At 43.4% G+C, this 21,865-nt stretch overlaps 1 protein-coding gene across 8 annotated transcripts in view; it reads right to left on the reverse strand.

Annotated features, from left to right (window-relative positions):
• Nucleotides 1-8,757: 8,757 nt before the first annotated feature.
• Nucleotides 8,758-21,865, reverse strand: part of PTPDC1 (protein tyrosine phosphatase domain containing 1) — an 87,167-nt gene continuing 74,059 nt past the window's right edge. For all 8 annotated transcript variants that reach the window (XM_074395565.1, XM_074395567.1, XM_010348787.3 and 5 more), the window contains one exon: nucleotides 8,758-20,352. In XM_074395565.1, coding sequence (XP_074251666.1) covers nucleotides 20,236-20,352 — 117 coding nt within the window. In that variant the 3' untranslated portion in view covers nucleotides 8,758-20,235. The remainder of the gene's footprint in view (nucleotides 20,353-21,865) is intronic.

The following is a 21,865-nucleotide window of genomic DNA, read 5'->3' on the forward strand; positions in this document are numbered from 1 at the left end:
ACCTGAGGTCAGGAGTTCAAGACCAGACTGGCCAACATGGTAAAACCCCGTCTCTACTAAAAATACAAAAATTAGCTAGGCGTAGGGGTGCACGCCTGTAGTCCAAGCTACCTGGGAGGCTGAGGCAAGAGAATCACTTGAACCAGAGAGGTGGAGGTTGCAGTGAGCCAAGATCCAGCCACTGCACTCCAGCCTGGGCGACGGAGTAAGACTCCATCTCGAAACAAACAAACAAACAAAAATTTGCGATAAAATATGTATAGCATAAAATGTACCATCCTCACCATTTTTAAGCATCCAGATCAGTGGCATTAAATGCATTCACATGATTGTACAAACACCACCATTCATCTCCAGCACGTTTTTATTGGTTCAGTCCAAATTGAAACTCTGTCCCCATTAAACAGCTCCCCATTCCCCCTCCTCATAGCCCCTGACAGCCACCATTCTTGGCACTGCCTTTTACAGATGGAAAAGAAATGAAGAGGGAACAGCAGGTGGCAAGACAGCCAGCCCTCAGCCTGGTGGCCCTGGGACAGGGCAACCTCCAGGGCCCTGCGCTTGGCTCTGGGTGGTGAATGCCAGCTCCCAGGCCGGGTGGGATGGGCACAGTGGAGTGGCCCCCTCCCCAGGAGGCAGTGAGGGGTGTGGGCAGCACTGACACTCGGGCCAGGAGGAAAAATATGACCCAGAAAAGGGCTCGGACAGCCAGAGGGTCCAAGGGAGGAAAGCGGGTAAGTCTATGCTGCTTCTGAGGTCGGAGTAGGGAGAGGACTCGGAATTTCAGACATCATGGGTGACTGATTCCAGAGAGGCCAGATGCCAGGGACGAGGGCAAAGGCGGTGGGAGCACAAGCCAGGGAGGGGGACACGTAGGCTGGGGGGGTACTTAGGCGGGGCAGAGAGGGAGAGGTCTGCCCCATACCCCCAGACCCCTCTCCAGAGGTCACCCGACTTAAACAGGGTGGGGGGACCCTTTCCTGCCTCTGTGGAGCCTGCCCCATTCCCGCCTGGTTTGGGATGCTGATGTGGTTTTACCTTGTTGCAATGTTCTCCACACTCTCGCTCCCTGTAGCAGATTCTTCCTCCTCTGCTCCCCGTGGACACCGGCGGGCTCTGCTGGTCTGGGGAAATCTTTGTCACGAGCCACCCCTGCCTCCCAGGAGCCTACAGTCAGCTGGGGCAGCATACTCCCTGCAGGAAGTGGGTGCTCTCTGAGGAGAAGAATTTGCCAGTTCCCGAAAGACTAAGAGATCACTGGCTGGGGCCTGGTGAACTGCATGGAGAAGGTCCCCCGAGGTGGGCCAGGAGGAAGGGTGGGAACAGCAGGAGTCGGGTCGCAGAGGTGAGCGGGGTGTACTGTGCGGGATGATGGGACGCTGGCCCCCGTTGTGGGCACCAAGCTGGACTCTGGTTGGGGCTCATTTTGGTACCTGTCAGACAGAGCCAGGGAAACCGTGGGACTTGGAAGCAGGGAAAGAATGTGGAGGATGCATCTACAGACAGGCTGTGAGGGTTGTGGAGGGAAGTAGTAAGAGACCCAGAGACTGACCTGGGGGTGAAGACAGGGAACGCTGAAAGACATTTGCCCAAGAATCTGTGGACAAATTGAATGGCTAGGGGTGTGGGCCAGCTGACTTCATACAAAGAGAAAGATAAAAGTGATTTCCTTGGGGTCAAGAGAGGATGCCACATTAGAAGATAGCTCTCTGAACTCCCAGAACCTGATTACCAGGATGTCTGTGGTTGAAAACCTCGGACAGAGCCATCCACTACAGATTGTGGAGTGGCAACAGGCTTAATGCCAAGGTTTTATCGTTACCCACCCCCAGCCCAGCTGGAGAGGGGCCCTCTGCATGCTTTGGAAAGGCTGGCCTCTAGGCACATTTCTATCCTTTAAAGAGAGAATACACAGGAGTTCCAAAGTTGCTGGTGGTCCCTACCCAGAGGCTCCACGTCTCAGCAGCCCAGGCCCTGGGATGGGAAGCAGAGGATGCGGCCCAACCTGTAGAGCTTCAGATGGTTTCAGGACCATGGCACATTCTTGGAGGCCTGGCATGACTGAGATCAGGTATTTTGACCATCTGGGGAGAGACAGGGACTTGACGTCTACACTGAGTTGGTTTAAAGAAAGTGAAGAAATGTGTTACTTCTTGCTCACCTGTTTGTGGATTGTTTTAAAAAGCGTTGGGGCTCTTTGAAATTTGCCACCAGAATGGCCCACCAACTTTATTTCTACCCCAACCCTCTCCCTACAGTCCACAGACAAAGAATGATTTGGCTTTTCAGAGCAAAAGGCCAGAAGTGCTAGTACCTATTGTTTTTTCGTCCAGAATTCCAGTCCCTCTGTTTTCTGCATACAGATTCACAAGGCATGTCCCCTTCTCTGTGAAGCCTTCTCCGCCTTCTCAAAGGGCTTTTTGGCCTCACATGACCTGGTGTGTTCCCGGCAAGAAGCCATCCGGCCTGGGGCTGCCGTCTGTTGCCAGAGCCCATCTCCCTTCTCAACTGAACAGCTGAGGAGCAGACACCGCCTGTGGTCCTGTGTCCCTAAGCCCAGGAAGGACTCAGAAGATGCTCCTTAGTGAAGTGCTGAATGAATGGCACCAGCAGGGAAGAACTTAGCTGGCTCCATATTTCATTCAAATCTTGAGTCTGTGGCTCTGATACAGTCCATTCTAAGGTACCGTTTCCCGTCGGCCTAGAGGATTATTTTATACGCGGGGTTTCTTCATGACTCAGTGTCTGGGCGGCGGCCAGCAGGCGCTCCCAGTCAGAATTCCTGTGGAGGAGGACTTCTGAGCGCCATTCTGACCTCCTGCTCTGCCCTGCGGAAGTCAGACAGGCTGAAATCTTTCCTAAGCTCTTTAATTAAATCAAGATTTTTGGGGGGTTTGTTTTGGTCTTCAAATGAGTTTGCCAATGCCAATTGTCAAAACTTTAAATTGTTGACCAAAAATAATAATGTAGCTATAATAGCTAAATCTCGTCTGTGACTTTATTAAATATAGAAAGCAGGAAGAAAAACATCTGGTAACAGAGGTTGTGTTCTGAATGGGTGGTGGCCAAAAAAAAAAAAAAAAAAAACCCAAAAAAGCATTAGTCAGAGTCTAGAAAAACAGTGTTACTTTTACCAAGTAATATTTAGAGACAGCGCTGAGGAGGAAATGTAAGACATCTGTTAAGAAGCAGATTTTTCCGAACACAATCCTTTAGAAATTCTTAGGAAAAATGTTTTAAATAAAAATGAATTTTAGTTCGTTTAAAGATATTTTGGATCATAAAAACAAAGCTCCTACTGTAAAAATATTACAACTTAGAGGTTTGCTGAAGATTCAGAATCAACAAACGTCAGAGCTCCGTTGTGAGCTAGAGAACTTTTTCCTAAGTTTAAAAAATAACATAGTTCATATGTCGGCACATTTGTGCCGTAAAAATTCAAATGATAGTTAAAGCTCAAGTTCCCCTTGTATATAACAACCCTTTTTCACGGCCCTCCCCAGAGAAAACCACCATCATGATTTATGGTAGGTAGTCAGGCAGAGAAGAGCGAGGCAGGAGAGGGCCCGCAGGGGTAAGGGGAATGTCAGGCAACCATCAGGGGATGATCAGGTGGTTATTATTATTTTTGGGGGGACAGAGTCTCACTGTGTTGCCCAGCTGGAGTGCAGTGGCACAATCTCAGCTCACTGACCTCCACCTCCTGGGTTCAAGCGATTCTCCTGCCTCAGCCCCCTGGGTAGCTGGGATGACAGGCGCGTGCCACTTCGCCTGGCTATTTTATTTTTAGTTGAGACGGGGTTTCACCATGTTAGCCAGGCTGGTCTTGAACTCCAGGTCTCAAGAGAGCTCCCAAAGTGCTGGGATTACAGGCATAAGCCACTTCCCCTAGCCAAGATAGTTTAAATTTTAAAAAATACACATTTTCTCTTCCTTCCTTCTTTTTCTTCCCCCCTCTGCTTCCTGCTTCCTACTTTCCCTTTCAGAAATGCAAATATAACCTTCACCTTCCATCACCAGACACTCCCTACAGGGCACGTTCATCTAACTATGTGCTCCAAGACAGATCTCTCCTTGAGAGCTGACAGTTGATTTGCAGACCAAAGTATGCCCCATGGAACTCTCACCTACAGTGGGTTGCCTCAGAACCTGGACCCACGCAGAGATCATGTCCAAAGCATGCTGGGGTGGCCACTTTTACAACTTATTTCTGGCCAGGAAAGCGCCAACTCAACTGTTGGATAGATAAGGCACCAAGCTAGCAGTGGGACCCCCTGCCCATGCACACTTTACCCACTACCTTAGAAAAGTTTTCTGCTCCAAAAGTGAAACAGCACATTTAAAGTCACGGCACCTTGTGCCTCTTCCCATAAGGTAACTTCAGAATAAATTCACGTTTTTTGTACTAGATCTGACTCTTGTTAGCTGGACACTGTATGTGGCAAGCAACTAACTTGCTTTTTGGTTATGGTCATGCCTCCTTTCTCTCCTTTGCCCACTTTCAGGCAACCACAGATCAGCTATCTGTCATGACAGATTACTGTGCATTTTCTAGAGTTGTATACAAACGAAATCACACAGTATACAATTCTTTTTTGTCAAGAGTCTTTCACTCAGCCATAATTAGGTCGAAAATTCATTCCTGTTGTATGTATCAATAATTTGTTCTTTTAAAATTGCTGAATAGTATTTCGCCTATTTTTATAACCACAATGAGTTTATCTGTTCACCTGGTCATGGATGTTTGTGTTATTTCCAGTTTTTGGCTATTCCACATAAAGCTGCTGTGAACACTCATGTACAAGTCTTTGTAGGGACATATGCATTTTTTTTCTTTTGGGTAAATGCCTAGGAGTGGAACTGTTAGCAGAAGGGGGTCCTGATCCAGACCCCAAGAGAGGATTCTGAGATACTGAGCAAGAAAGAATTCAAGGTGAGTCCATAGGGTAAAGTGAAAGCAAGTTTATTAAGAAAGTAAATGAATAGGCCGGGCGCGGTGGCTCAAGCCTGTAATCCCAGCACTTTGGGAGGCCGAGGCGGGCAGATCACGAGGTCAAGAGATCGAGACCATGCTGGTCAACATGGTGAAACCCCGTCTCTACTAAAAATACAAAAAATTAGCTGGGCATGGTGGCGTGTGCCTGTAATCCCAGCTACTCGGGAGGCTGAGGCAGGAGAATTGCCTGAACCCAGGAGGCGGAGGTTGCGGTGAGCCGAGATCGCGCCATTGCACTCCAGCCTGGGTAACCAGAGCGAAACTCCGTCTCAGAAAAAAAAAAAAAAAAAAAAAAAAAAAGAAAGTAAATGAATAAAAGAACGGCTACCGCATAGACAGAGTGGTGCACTGGACTTGTACCATTCCTCCGCGGACTGCGGGTTCTTAGCAGCCAGGGACTCATACTGGGCGCGGATGTCCCTCAGCGCCCGAGCTCAGGTCTGGTTTAGCCACAGCCACATCCGCCTCGGCCACGGCCTGTGACGACGCCTGCAGCGTGGCCAGCAGCTCGGATACCCCGCCTCGTGCACCTGCGCACCAAGGCCAGCTCCTCCAGCAGCGACTCCACCTTCTTCTCCGGGTCCAGGCGGGCCAGCGTGGCGCGGTCCACGTCGCGCTGCTGCGCCTTCGGGGCGCGCTCGGCACCTTTGCGTCCGCGGATCTCCTCCTCCTCGCCGCGCGCTCTCAGCCGCTGCACCTCCTCGGCCAGCCCTTCGCGCTCCAGCAGGGCCTGAGCGCGGCCAGCTCGGCCTCCAGCGCGCGGCTCTGCGTCTCCAGCTGCTGCACCTTCTCGAGGAACACCGCGAAGCGGTCCTGGAGTCCCTGCAGCTGCTGCTCCTCGTGGGTGCGCGCCGCCGCCTGGCTCAGGTCCAGCCCGTCGGACGCCGGCGGCCGGCGATAGGCCAGACTGAGGCCGAGCAACGAGGCCGAGGAGCAGGCGGCCGAGGAGGCCGCATTGCAGCGGGACAGCGACTGCGAGCGGAAGCCACCGGCCCCGAGAGGCGCGCGGACAGGGGGAGCCGTCCCCGAACACCGTGCGGTAGGAGGAGGAGGAGCCCAGGTGGCGCTCCAAGCCTGGAGATGCAGAAGAAAGGAGAGGTGCGGCAGGCAGGGCCAGAAGCCAACTTTTAAACTGGCCGAACCCTTGAAAGATGACAGCGGCAGATGTCCTCGTTCTCCTCCAGGGATGACTGATGTGGGATATTAATGCCCTTTCGTGTCAACTAAACACATCTGTGTTCACGGTAGATGCATTAGCTGAGGAGCAGGCATCCTAGGCACCAGCGCCCGCTAAGAACCAGCTTGCTTTGTAGAGTTGGCTCTGGCTGGCAAGTGGGGTATCCATTGATGAACCATAAAGCGCTTTAGTCAGTTTTCTATTAGTGGACCTTTCCGTTCATTGTAAAGTTTTGTCGTTATAAAAATGCTGTGTACTTAGCCTAATCATTTTCTCAGGATAAATACCTAAAACAAGAATTGCTTAGTGAAAGCGTTTTCCCATTTTTAGGTTGACAGAACTCCTCAGATTTTAATGTGCATATGAAACACTTGGAGATGTTGTTAAAATGCTAAAATGCAGGTGGGATTTAATGGATATAAGGGTGGAAATTGTTTCTCGCAAGCTTCCAGGTGATGCCAGCTGTACCCTTAGACCATATTTTGAGTTGCAGAGTTGCAAGTTTCTAATATGCTGTGTCAAGTTGCCGTCTATGAAGTAGATAGGTTTTTTTTTGTTTTTTTTTTTTTTAAGACGGAGTTTCGCTCTTGTTACCCAGGCTGGGAGAGCAATGGCGCGATCTCGGCTCACCGCAACTTCCGCCTCCTGGGTTCAGGCAATTCTCCTGCCTCAGCCTCCTGAGTAGCTGGGATTACAGGCACGCGCCACCATGCCCAGCTAATTTTTGTGTTTTTAGTAGAGACAGGTTTCACCATGTTGGTCAGGCTGGTCTTGAACTCCTGATTTCAGGCAATTCACCTGAATTCGCCTTGGCCTCCAAAAGTGCTGGGATTACAGGCATGAGCCACCGTGCCTGGCCTACTTGAACATTTTCTAAAAAATCACTTTTTTAAAATTGCATTTTAGGTTTGGGGGTCCATGTGAAGAACATGCAAGATTGCTGCATAGGTACACACGTGGCAGTGTGATTGGCTGCCTTCCTCCCCTGCACCTGTATCTGGCATTTCTCCCCATGCTATCCCTCCCCACCTCCCCAACCCCTGCTGCCCCTCCCCCATTTCCCCCCAACAGACCCCAGTGTGTAGTGCTCCCCTCCCTGTGTCCATGTGTTCTCATTGTTCGACACTCACCTATGAGTGAGAACATTATGTACAGTTTCCTTAGTGATTACGCTAGGTAGTACATATATCCAAATGTAACTTAGTACATTCTAACATGTATTGATGTTTTGTTACTTTAATTGAAGTAGAGAAACTTTGCTTCCACAATGTCCTCATACCCTTCCTAGTTCTTAAATACAATTGCCTTAGGTATTTATTCTATATACATTAAACATCAGATCAAATGGTAAAATTTTTACTTCAACCGTTACATGTAATTTAATAATCTCATGTGGCTAGTCTATTACATTTACTCGTTCCAATGTTCTTTTCCCCTTTCAGCAGTTCCAAGCCATCTTCTGTTATTATTTGCTTTTGTTTACAGAGCTCCCTTTACCCATTCTCTTATAGTCCCTTATGAACATTTATGCAAAAATTATTCACAAAGTACTACAAATTCAGCAGCATTTTAAAAGAACTGTATACCATGACCAAATAGAATTTATTTCAGGAATGCACAGATAGTACTACATATGAAAATCAATCAAGGTAATATACCACATTACAGAAAAAAGAAAACAACCCACACAATCACCTCAATTGAAGCAGAAAAAGCATTTGACAAAATTTAACACTCTTTTATGATTAAAAACATGAAACAAACTAGGAATAGAAGGAAACTATCTCAAAATAAAAGTCATATATCAAAAACCCACAGCAAACATCACACTCGAACATGATGGTGAAAGACTGAAAGCTTTTCCTCTAAGATCAGGAACAAGGCCAGAATGTGTGCTTTTGCCACTCCTATTCAACATAGTACTAGAAATTATAGCCACAGCAATTATGCAAAATAAATAAATGGCATCCAAATTGGAAATGGAGAAGTAAAATTATCTGCAAATGACATAATCGTATAAAGAAAACCCTAGAGTCCACAAAATACCTATTAAAACTAGTAAGTTCAGCAAAATAGCAGGATACAAAATAAACACATCAAAATCAGTTGCATTTGTATACACTAACAATGAACAATCTAAAAGAAAATTACAAAAACAGTTCCATTTAAAACAACATCAAAAAGAGTAAACCAAAGAAGTGAAAGACTCCCACAATAAAAACTAAAAAAAATTGCTGAAATAAATTAAAGATTATAAACACATCCTGTGTTCATGGATTGGAAGAATATTGTTAAAATGTCAAAACTACCCAATGTAATCTACAGATTTAGTGAAATATCTATCAAAAACCCAATGATTTTTTTTTGTAGAAATAAAACAGACTCACTCTAATATTCATATGGATTCTCAAGGGATCTTTAATAGCCAAAACAATACTGAAAAATAACAAAGCTGTATAACTCACACTTACTGATTTCAAAACTTACTACAGAGCTATATTAATCCAAACAGCATGGCACTGGCAAAAAGACAGACATATGAACCAAAGAGACAAAATAGCCCAGAAATAAGCTCTTGCATATATGGTCAAATTACCTTTTTTTTTTTTTTTTGAGTTGGAGTCTTGCTCTGTTGCCCAGGCTGGAGTGTAGTGGTGCGATTTTGGCTAACTGCAACCTCTGCCTCCCAGGTTCAAGCAATTCTCGTGCCTCAGCCTCCTGAATAGCTGGGAATACAGGTGCATGCCCAGCTAATTTTTGTACTTTTAGTAGAGATGGAGTTTTGCCATGTTGGCCAGGCTAGTGTTGAACTCGTGTCCTCAAGTGATCTGCCTGCCTCGGCCTCCCAAAGTGCTGGGATTGAAGGTATGAGCTACCCATGAGCCACCATGCCCAGCCACTTTTTTTTTTTTTTTTTTTTTTTTTTTTTTTAAGAGAGGGTCTCCTTATGTTGCCAGGCTGGTCTTGAACTCCTGGGCTCCGGCAATCTTCCTGCCTCAGCTTCCCTAGTAGCTGGGATTACAGGCCCATACCACCACACCCAGTTTCAAATAACTTTTGATAAGGGTGTCAAGACCGAACCAAACAGTCCTTTTCAACAAGTAGTGTTCGGAAAATCGGACGTCCACATGCAAAATAATAAGGTTGGACCCTTACCTAATGTCACGTAAAAAAATGAATTTAAAATGGTTGAAAGACCTAAATGTAAAACCTAAAGCAATAAAACTATTAGGGGGAAACAAAACAAGACAGGGCAAAAACGTCACAATATTGGATGTGGCAGTGATTTTTTGGAAATGGTAACAAAAAAGAAATAGAAAATTGGACTTCGTGAAAATTTTAAAAAATTGTGCATCAAAAGACACAGTCAACAGAATAAAAAAAGCAACCCATAGAATGGGAGAAAATATTTGCAAATCACATCTTTAATAAGGATTTTACATCCAGAATATATAGAGAACTCACAAAACTCAACAACAAAATACAACCCAACTAGGACTTGAATAGACATTTATCCAAAGAAGGCACATGAAAGGGCAACAGGCACACGAAAAGATGCTCAGTCTCACTAGTCACTAGGAGAGCGCAAATCAAAACTACGGTGAGATACCACTTCACATCCATTAGGAGGGCTGTTATCAAAAATATGCAGAAAATAACAAGTGTTGACAAGGATGTGGAGAAACTTAAACCCTAGTGCACTGTTGGTGGGAACATACAATGGTACAGCCACTGTGGAAAACAGTGTGGTGGTTCCTCAAAAATTTAAACACAGGATTACCCTATGATCCAGCAATTCCACTTATTGGCTGTATACCCAAAGGAACTGAAGTAGTCCTGAAGAGATATTTGTATACCCATGTTCATAGCAGCATAATTCGTAATAGCTAAAACATATAAGCAACCCACGTGTCTATTGACAGATGAACAGATAAGCAAAATGTAGTATATACATACAATGGAATGCTATTCCACTTTAAAGGGGAAGGAAACTTTGCATTATACTACAACATAGATGAACTTTGAAGACATTTTGCTAAGAGAAATAAACCAGGAACAAAAGACAAATACTGTATTATTCCACGTATATAAAGTATTTAGAGTAGTTAAAATGAGAGACACAAAATGGAATGGTGTTGCCAGGGGCTGGTGTGTTCGAGGAATGGGGAGTTCTTGTTTAATAGGTATAACATTTCAGTTTTACAAAATGATGAGTTAAACAGATGGATATGGTAATGGCTGTACAACATGTATGAATGTACTTAATAACACTCGCCTATATACTTAAACATGAATAAAATGATAAGTTTTGTTATTTTTATTATTTGTTATTTTTGTTATTTGTTATTTTGTTAGGTTTTACTACAGTAAAAAAAAAAAAAAGGAAAATACACAAACGAGCACTAGAGAAAAGAAACACAAATGGCTCAAAACATGTAATAAGGTAACACAGTTGAGGTAATATACAAAAAGGATCTGGCAAAAATCAAAAAGTCAATACTAAGTGTTGACAAGGACACAGAGCAGGGGGAACTCTGATTTACTGCTGTTGGGAGTATGAACTGGTACAATCATTTTGACAAATAATTTGTCATTACATAGGAAACTGAAATTGCTCATACCCTAAAGTTCACAAATTCTACTCTTAGCTACGAAGCCTACAGAAACCCTTGCACATGTACACTCAGAGACGTGAAAATATGAACAACCCAAATGCCCATCACAAGTAAGAGAGGCAATCTGTGGAATATTCACACAATGGAATGCCATACAGCAGTGAACACAAGCTGTATGGAGAAACGTGAATAGCATGTTGAACAGAAAAGGCAAGTCACAAGAGAATACACATTGCCTTGTTCAATTTATGTAAAGTTTATAAATGGGCAAAATCAAGAACTATGTTGTTTAAGATAGAATTACGAAGAAATACATATAAGTTATAGCAGAAGAACTGAGAGAGAGCAGGGAAGTTTGTCTTATTAGTCTCCTAGGGGCTCTATAGTGAAGTACCACAGACTGGGTGGCTTAAACAACAGAAATTTACTGTCTCATGGCTCTGGAGGCCAGAAGTCTGAGATCAATATGTCTCCAGGTTGGTTCTTTCTGAGGCCTCACTTCTTGGCTTGTAGATGATAATTTTCTCTCTGTGTCTCCACAGTCTTCCCTTTGTCCATGTTTGTGTTTCAGTCTTCTCTTTTTTTAAAAACTTGAGACAGGGTCTCCCTCTGTCACCCAGGCTGGAGTGCAGTGGTGCGATCTCTACTTACTGCAACCTCCACATCCCAGGCTCAAGTGATCCCACCTCAGCCTCCCAAGTAGCCAGGACCACAGGAAAGAGCCACCAGGCCAAGGAATTTTTTTTTTTTTTTCTTTGTAGAGACCGAGTTTCACCTTGTTGCCCAGGCTGGTCTCAAACTCCTGGCCTCCAGTTATCTGCATGCTTTGGTTTCCCAAAATGCTGGGATTAAAGGCATGAGCCACCATGTCTGGTGTCAGTCACCTCTTATAAGAACACCAGTCAGATTGGAATTGGAACCACCTAAATGACGTCATTTCACTTTAATTACCCCTTTAAAGACCCTACCTCCAAAGACAATCACATTCTGAGGTATTGGGGTTAGGACTTCAACATATGAACTTTATGGGGGACACATTCAGTCCATAGTAATTCCCCATCTCTCTGGACTGTGTGGTAGTCAGATAGATGAATTTAATTATATTTACCAAAAAGTTAATTAGCGTTCTGTTCCAAGGAAACAGAACTGAGTTTTGAAGGACACGTTGAATATTAATCTTCCAGGATTGTATATAAGGAATGAAAGTGTGGACTGAAGGAGGTATCGAGGTGGTAGACCGTGCCAAACTCATTAGGGCGACAACAGGGGTACCGAAGACGTGGTGGACAAGCACTGCTGTAGGTGTGGATACGCACTAGACTTGTGTCTTAGTCCACCTGTCCTGCTGTAACAGAGTATCTCAGACTGGGTAGCTTATAAACAACAGAAATTTATTTTTCACAGTTCTGGAGGTTGGGAAGGCCAAGATCCAAGATGCCAGCTTTTAGTGAAGTTTGCTAGCTGTTTCCAAAATGATGCCTGCAATGCTGCATCCTCCAGAGGGGAGGAATGCTGTGTCCTTACATGACAGAGACGGAAGGGCAAAAAAGGACATTTTTTTCTGTCAAGTTTTTTTTTATAATAGCATTAATCAATGTATGAGAGTACAGACCCCAAGACCTAAACACCTCCCGAAAGGCCACACCTCCCTAACACTATTGCATCGAGGATGAAGTTCCCAACACATGAATTTTGGGGTACATATTCCGATTGTAACATTCCATGTCTGACCCCCAAATTTATGTCTTACTTGTAAAATACATTCATTCCATCCCTTTGCCCCTAAAGTCTTAACTTGTCCAGTAACAACTCAAAGCTAAAGTACACAGTCCCATCTAAATCAGAGACGGGTGAGACTCAAAGTAAGAGTCATCCCGAGGCAGACCGTTCTCTAGCTGTGTGCCTGTGAAATCAAAGCAGTTATACGCTTCCAAAATACAATGGTGGAACAGGCATAGGATAGACATTCCCGCTCCAAAAGGGAGCAACGGAAAAGAAGGAAGGAGTCAGAGGTCCCACGTAAGTCCAAAACTTAACAGGACAAACGTTAAATCTTTTTTTTTTTTAATTTCAATTTTTTTTTTTTTTTTTGAGACAGTGTCTTGCTCTGTCACCCAGGCTGGAGTGCAGTGTATATATAATCATAGCTCGTTGCAACCTTGAACTTTTGGGCTCAAGCAATCCTCCTGCCTCAGCCTCTCGCATAGCTAGGACTACATGTCTGTGCCATTCTGCCAAGCTAAATTTTTTATTTTCCTAGAGATGGGGGTCTCACTATGTTGCCCAGGCTTGTTTCAAACTCCCGCCTCAAGGAATCCTTCCTCCTGGGCTTCCCAATGGGTTGGAATTACACGTGCAAGCTACTGTGCCCAGCCCCACATTAAATCTTGAAGCATGAGAATAATCTTTGACTCTGTGTCCTATCTTAAAAGTACATTGGGTTACAGGTTAGGTCCCCATGGCCTCAGGCAGGCCCACCCACATGGCTTAGCTTCCATGCTGAAATAGCATGCTCTCAGCTTTCCCAGGCTGGCACTGTATACTGGTGCTTCTATACTTCTGCGGTCTCTGGGGTAGCCCCACTCCTATGACTTCACTAGGCATTGCCCTAGTGGGGGCTTTCTGCAGAGAATTTGCCCTTGCAGTAGTTCTCTGCCTGGGCCCACTGAGGCATTCCTTGAAATCTGGGTGAAGGAAGCCAAGCCTCCACAGCTGTTGCACTCTGCACACCCGCAGAATTAAGCACCACATGGATGTGCCGAGGCTCACTGCTTGTACCTTCCAGAGCAGTGCCCTAGCTGCACTTGGGCCTGCTTGAATCAGAGCTGGGGTGGCCAAGGAGGACTGTGCCAGAGTACAGGGTGCAGAGACCCAAGGTGGCTCTCAGCACTGAGCACTCAGGTCCCATGGGCACCCTGGGCCCCTTCTCAAAATTCTTCTATCCCCAAGACCCTAGCACTCCGGGCTTTTGATGGGCATGGTTGCCCCTTCCTCTTGTACCAAGATGTCCAGAATACCTTTGGGGTCAGTCTCCCATTGTCTTGATAAATAGCACGTGGCTTTCTTCTCTCCATACTAATCTTATCAAATCGTGGCCGGGCCACAGCCTGTGTGCTATCTTTTAAACACTTTTTTTTTTTTTTTTTGATGGGGTCTCGTTTTGTTGTCTAGGCTGGAGTGCAGTGACACGTCTCGGCTCACTGCAACCTTTGCCTTCTGGGTTCAAGTGATTCTCTCGCCTCAGCCGCCCAAATAGCTGACGTTATAGGCCTTTAGTAGAGATGGTATTTCACCATGTTGGTCAGGCTGGTTTTGAACTCCTGACCTCAAGTGATCCACCCGCCTCGGCCTCCCAAAGTGCTGGGATTACAGGCATGAGCCGCCATGCCCGGCCCTAAACATTTTTTTTTTTTTTTTTGAAACAGTCTCACTCTGCCACCCAACCCAGCTCACTGCAAGCCCTGCCTCCCACATTCAAGTGACTCTCCTACCTCAGCCTCCAAAGTAGCTGGGATTACAGGTGCCTGCCACCACACTCAGCTCATTTTTGTATTTTTAGTAGAGACAGGGTTTCGCCATGTTGGCCAGGCTGATCTCGAACTCCTGATCTCAAGCGATCTGCCCGCCTTAGCCTCCCAAAGTCCTGGAAGTACAGGCGTGAGCCACCACACTTGGCCTAAACATGTTTTTATTCTTTACATGGCTGGACCAAGAATTGTCCAAATCTTTATGTTCTGCTTCCCTTTGAATTATCAATTATGCCTTTAAATCATGTCTCTTCTCCCATTTTAGCATAAGCAGTTAGGAGAAACCATACAGCATTCTGAACACTTTCTTGCTTGGACTTTTCTTCTGCCAAATATTCTAGTTCATTGCTTCTAAGTTCTGCCCCTTACAAAGTCCTAGAACATGGACATGGACATAGTTCAGCCATGTTCTTTGCCACTTTGTAACAAAAGATGGTCTTCCCCCAGTTGATAGTCCTCATTTCTGTGACCTTATCAGAATGGTCTTTACCGTCCATATTTTTACTTATGCAGTTTCTTGGAAGAATGAGACTTTCCCTACAGCTCTCTTCTTCTGAGCTCTCACCAGAATCACCCTTAATGCTCCACTCATGGCAATACAAGCTTTTTCCTGCTTTCATTTCAAAACTCTTCTAGCCTCAACCCATTACCCAGTTCCAAAGCCGCTTCCACATTTTTAGGTATTTGTTTTAGCAACACCCGACTCTGGTACTAATCTCTGTCTTGGTGCATTTTGTGCTGCTATAACAGAATAGCATAGGCTGGGCAACTTAAACAACAGACATTTATTCTCACAGTTCTGGAGGCTGGATAGGCCAAGTTCAAGGCACTGCCATCTGGTGAGGGTTGCTCTCTGCTTCCAAGGTGGTGCCTTGTATGCTGTGTCATCTGGAGGGGAGAATGCTGTGTCCTCACAAGACTAAGTGAAAGGGCAAAAAAAGAATCCCCTCCATCAAGTCTTTTAATTATGACATTAATTCATTCATGAGGGTGGTACTCTCAGGACCTCCTAAAAGCCTGCACCTTCCTAGTCTGTTGCATTGGGAATTAAGTTTCCAACACATGGAATTCTGAGGGATATGCAGTGCGACTCCTAGAGGGACAAATGACTGAATAATAATTCCCGTGTGTCCCCAGAATTAGCAGAGGGCCAAGCAGAATAGGCAAAGACATGTTGCTAAAAGAATATGTTTCATATTTGTCACTTACAATTGTATTGGAACTCTACTGTGAGCATACAGGATAGTCTTAGAAAATAATTGATCACCTAATCTAAGCCTACCAAAATTAATTCAGGAAATGTCACCTACTAGTCCTGGAAATATTGAATTTGATATTAGGTTGAACCACATGGAATGGCCAATGCTCGATCATTTTTTACCAAAAAAAAAAAAAAAAAAAGGCCAATCCCTATGGTTAAACCTAAGTGAAAAGCCCGAGCAGTTTCTTTTCTTTGGTTTTTTTTTTTTTTTTTTTTTTGAGACGAGTCTCACGCTGTCACCCAGGCTGCAGTGCAGTGCTGTGAATGGCTCACCGCAACCTTCGCCTCCCAGGTTCAAGTGATTCTCCTACCTCAGCCTTCCGAGTAGCTGGGACTACAGGTGGTCCCCACCGCGCCAGGCTAGTTTGTATGTTTAGTAGAGACGGGGTTTCACCGTATCGGCTGGGTTGGTCTCAAGGTCCTGACCTCGTGATCCGCCCCCCTCGGCCTCCCAAAGTGTTGGGATTACAGGCGTGAGCCACCGCGCCCGGCCTGTTTTCATTTTTAAGAGGAGACAAAAATGATAAAGCAACTCATTAAATCAAAACCAGAGGCTACTGTCAGACCACACTATAAGGGTCAGATAAGTAGGAGCCCATCCCCAAAATGTAATTTCTCTCTAAAATAGGCAATCTCAAGAGTAAAATATTTTCTCATTTTAATCAAGAAAGCCAAGAGGCAAGGGCTTAGCAGGCTTCTCTTACTATATAAATTTCAGTGCATGTATGAAACTTTTTTGTTGCAAAAGGTTTTACGACATTTAAGTCTTATTGGGACATTATTTTTAGTGACTGGAGGGCTTAGAACAAAGGCTTGTCAAACTCCAATACTGAATGGCTCTATTGTGATTACTTATAAATCAGTTTTATTGTCAGTGTTGGGCTAATAAGAGATTAGCTCATGCCTAAAAGCATAACTAAAAAAAATGATGCACCACTGAGGAACAGGGTTTTGTTGAATTTTTCTCCTGCCACGTTATCTGCAAACAATTCGCACCCACCTAGCATCGAGAAAAGCTCTTAGGTAACACACTAATCTTGTGCCATTCATAATGTTGTTCTTGAAATATATTAATATATTTCAATGAAAATATATTAATGCTTGTTAACTTGAAACAACAATGAAGATCCTATGAGTAAGCTGTCATTTTTAAATTGATCACCCAAATTACATGGGGGCTGTCAGATGTCACGAACTTGGGGTTACACTCTGCCTACATTATACTGTCCCCGGATATTTTTTCAGACATCCGGAGACAAGTCTGAAATAGCACCCAATCATATCAGCAAGTGTTCTCCATTTAAGAGAAAATAGAGAAACTTGATCTTTATTGAATTATGATATATGGTGTTTTTCATGGAATCCATAGTGAAGCAAATACTTTTTCTCAGATAAGACTGGGAAGCTGGCTGAAGATATGACTGAGTAACTCAGCACAGATTTTCTGAGTTACATAAATAAATGGAGCAAGCTCTACTACCAGCAGCAATTTGTCTTAAAGGGCATTAGTAAGCTCTCTGAAGTAAGAAAAGGCCAAGGAGGGGAGCACTACACACTGGGGTCTGTTGGGGGGAAATCGGGGAGGGACAGCGGCAGGTGGGGAGTTGGGGAGGGATAGCATGGGGAGAAATGCCAGATATAGGTGATGGGGAGGGAGGCAGCAAATCACACTGCCATGTGTGTACCTATGCAACAATCCTGCATGTTCTTCACATATACCGCAAAACCTAAAATGCAATTTAAAAAAAAGAAAAGAAAACACAACAGTGGCAAGAGAAGTGTGATATACTAGAAAGCATCATATGATAGAAATAGAGCTGGCTCAGCCTTTTCCAGAGTACAGATGTGTGATGTTTTCACTAAATATGGACAGCACAGTGCTCTCTAATGCCATCATAAAATTTAGTGCTAAAGGGACCTCAAAGTCCCTGCGAAGGCACTTTGACTGGGCAGCCTTGCCAGGTTGAGTCCTAGAGGCAGGTAACATGAGCAGGGAGGAAGGCACAGCATGGAGTCCATCAGACTCCTTATCTCACATCACAGTTATGATTAAGACTTCTCAGGCCAGGCGTGGAAGGATCACTTGAGCTCAGGAGTTCAAGACAAGCCTGGGCAATATGGCAAAACTCTATCTTTACAAAAAAATACAAAAAATTAGGTGGATGTGGTGGCATGTGCTTGTAGTCCCATCTACTCAGGAGGATGAAGTGGGAGGATCACTTGAGGCTGGGAGCGGAGGTTGCAGTGCGCCAAGATCATGCCACTGCATTGCAGCTTGGGCTACAGAGCAAGAACCTATCTCAAAAAAATAAATAAAGGTAAATTAAAAAAAAAAAAAGACGTCTCTGTCTGTCAAGAGAATTCAGTGAGGTAATGGATATGACTGGCCCATGGTAAGTTCTTAATATGTATATGCCCTCAACCTTCCCATTTCTGTTGAACTGAATTTTTCAACCTTATCACTTCTCCCACTATGTGAGATCTGTATCCTCCAGGCTACAAAGAACTCCTCACCCAAATATGAGAAGGCAAGAATCTTGCCAGCATGGAGATTTTCGTTGGCTATTCTTCTTAGAACTCACCTCTCCCAGTCCCTCAGTGTTTGGTCATGCTGCTGAACTGATGGACGTCGTCTGTACTAACTAGAGCTTGGCTCACTGACTCAGCTGACAACTTAATCTACCTGTCAGGATAATCTAAGAGCAAAATTTCATCTTTATCATCAGATGTCTAGAGCATCAAGGTAAAGAAGTACAAGACTAGGGTTATGGGTTGTTCTTTTTACTTTTATTCAAATAAATACAATACTTGTATATAGCCTGATTAATTTCCCTTGTCATATCTCTTCTTTCAGGTTTCAGGCTTAGATTTTTAGACGTTCAGTGCTATGGTCACATTATGACTACTCTCTAAGTTGAAACAAGTATTTTAGATGCACAGGCAAATAGCGGACTCGCCAAAAGACCTGTGGGTCACTTGCCCAAATGAGGCTGATTGGGATGAGAACAAATATCCTTTTTTGGTAAAAACTCTATTTTTATAATGTACCTTTGGATAAAATGCAATTGTTTCTTCCCCTTCTTTCCCAGGCCAGGCACTTGAAAATAAGACATTTCAGGGATGGGCAACCCAGTTCATTAATATTCATTGGATTTGATTTCCCAAGAAAATTAAAACTGTGTGAAAGAACACTGGATTTAGCATTTGGCATTAGAGTTAGTGAGACTGATAGTGACTGAGATATTTTTGATGTGCTAGAGGTTAATTCAGAAATGAAGGAACTGGAGAAATTTCATTTGTTCTAAATTAGTCTTGCTTCCCCTGAAATTCCATCTTTAAGTAATAACTTCTTTAGTTTGAAATTAGTCTGATTAATATCACCTTTACTGGGAAAAACTATTATCCTCTATGTGGCTTGGCCTCTGGTATCTCCACATATTAATTTAAATAAAAGTATGGTTTCAATTGCTAATTGATGGTTTAGCTTACAAGGAACTAGTTTAGGCAGTCACCCTTCTTATGAAGCTAGTTAGGGTTAATGTAACCTGTATGGTCAACTTCAGTTTAAAAATCTTAATTGTCATAAAAAAGCAGCCAAATATAGAGCCTTGAGGCAAGTTGATCGATGGGGTAGCAGATTTGAGGCCAGAGCCAGGCTGCTCACACTAATACACCATCAGCACAAACAGTGGCCCGGCCCTGGCTTCCTCCAGCTCCAAGAGTTGCCTCTGCAGTGACTGTGGCACCTGAGAGAGCAGGGCTGGCACAGAATCCCTGCCCTGCACGAATGTCCCTGCGGAGTCCCTGGGAGGACAGAGGCAAGCCCTGCTTCTTAGCAAGTTTCCACACTTCCTGCCTCTGATCCCACTTCCTCTGTAAAGATGCTATTTGGCTCAGCAGCAACCCAAGGGAGTGGGAATAAGGCTTCATGTGTTGAGAACTGCTCCTGCCTCCTCTTGACAGTCAAGGCTGGCAAGGTTGTTTGGAAATCTGACAAACAGCAAGTCTACTTTCTACAAGTAAAAAATGCCAACCACTTCACAGTCACCCCATTAAAGTAAAACTAAATCTCTCTGAAAAATAATATGCTTTGAAACTCTTTGTTACATTCATAAAAAGAAAAGGAAAAACAAAACTTTCAAAGTTAAAAAAAAAAAAAAACCCTTTAAAAATATTGTAGCAATAGCCTTCTTAGTAACAAATATAAAACAGTTTAAGACACTTGGTGACTTTCTTAGTTCATTTGCTGGGGAATGGATACACAATGAAGTCTTACTACTAAAGTTAGGTATTTGGTAAAAACTCTAGGAAGAGTTCCATCAAGAAAATAGTTATTTTGGAAAAACAAGTTACGATTTTCTCTAAAACGTCAAAAGAAAGAAAAATGTAAACACCATATATTAAAATGTTAACTCAGTCAAATAAATAAAAGAAAGTGGCACCAACTTCATGGCAATTTTTCAAAACAAAAATGTAGTTCAAGGATATTTAAAAATAAATAATTGGTTCAAATTGGGACGACCATTCTCAGCACAAACCAACAACATTTAAAATAAAGTGCTATGAGAAAAAGTAGTCCCACAAACTTCAACCTATTCCCATATGAATAGAGAAATTATCTGGATCTTTAGGTCTGAAATATTCACCACGAGGGAAAGCTAGAGGCCAGGCTTAGGGCCATCTTTTGTCATTTTTCTTTTTTCTTCCAGCGTGTGCTTAAATATTTTCTTCAGGGTGTTGTAAACTAATGGTCCATTTTCAGAATCAAAATTAACCTGGTGACAAAGAAATTTATATTCAGGACACTGTAACAAGAATTTTAACTAGTTTCTATTTTGAGAAGGAGGGGGTGGAGAAAAAAAAAAAAGATTTACAAACAAAACTCTGTATGAAATACAAATAATAAAGTTCACACATTTTAATTGAAAGACTATGTTAGAACTGCCAACCATGTCAATACCAAACTTAAGAATGAAAACCCCAAAATTAAATCTAGTGCCTGGATATTTAGTTTAATTATATACACCCAGTCATGAAGTAAGTCAACAGAAAACTGATTCTGCCCTGTTATTTTTTGAGCTAAACTTGTGTTTTAGAATGTCTGTTTCTGTAATATTGAGAGTTGTTTTATAAAAATGATTTCTTAATTAGCTGTTGTGAGATATATTTCTTGGGTCCTTGCAGAAAAAAATACAGACTGTGAAGAAATCATTCACAGACAAATAGAACAAAACAGAGCCAATGACAGTATTTGAAGGGTCACTTGCCTCCTGTTGACATGATTGTTGCTAAATCAAAAGAGACATTGTCCAGGTGTGTCTATATCTAGTGTTACTTTTAATGAGAATTTGAATGTTTATTGAACAATAGTACTTGAACGAACATTTATCAATGTAATTATTGCGATCACTGGTTGAGAATGTTTTATATATCCTTATAATATTTTTCACTGATCAAAATGTAGTTTGTTTTTTCATTTCTTAAGGAATTCATGTTTGAGATTTTTATTTTTTACATTTCTGAAGGTAAGCTCCAGGTCTTATCATATCCCTTGTAATCTGAATGTGTTTGCACTGGTTCGGTTTTAAAGAGCATTCTGGAAAAACTTTCCCTGGTATGATGATTGTTGGTAACAGCTTTTTCTATAGTCATTGCAAAATGGCTGCTACCAATAGATCATGATGGAGGGGAAATCACTGGAGATCAAATATGTAAAATCATTTCAAATATAAAATCCAGTTTACTCATGGATTTTAGCTATTTTTTCACTGAGTAAATTATACTACATTTATTTACAAATGAGTTTATGCATTTTCATGGCTCTTAATAAACATATTGTTTTCCCTTGGAAAAAAAAAAAAAAAAAAAAAGGGGCCAGGCGCGGTGGCTCAAGCCTGTAATCCCAGCACTTTGGGAGGCCGAGGCGGGTGGATCACAAGGTTGAGAGATCGAGACCATCCTGGTCAACATGGTGAAACCCCGTCTCTACTAAAAGTGCAAAAAAATTAGCTGGGCATGGTGGCACGTGCCTGTAATCCCAGCTACTCAGGAGGCTGAGGCAGGAGAATTGCCTGACCCCAGGAGGCGGAGGTTGCGGTGAGCCAAGATCGCGCCATTGCACTCCAGCCTGGGTAACAAGGGCGAAACTCCGTCTCAAAAAAAAAAAAAAAAAAAATGAGTGTGAAATGAATTTTTTGAGACCAATCATTGATGGTATAAGGGAAAAGTTTCCGATATTAAAACAGCACATCAGCTGTATGTGTCCTGCTGAGAGGCCCTGTGGCCACT

Source organism: Saimiri boliviensis, chromosome 2 (genome assembly GCF_048565385.1).
Source record: "Saimiri boliviensis isolate mSaiBol1 chromosome 2, mSaiBol1.pri, whole genome shotgun sequence".
In the NCBI taxonomy this organism is placed as follows: domain Eukaryota; kingdom Metazoa; phylum Chordata; class Mammalia; order Primates; family Cebidae; genus Saimiri; species Saimiri boliviensis.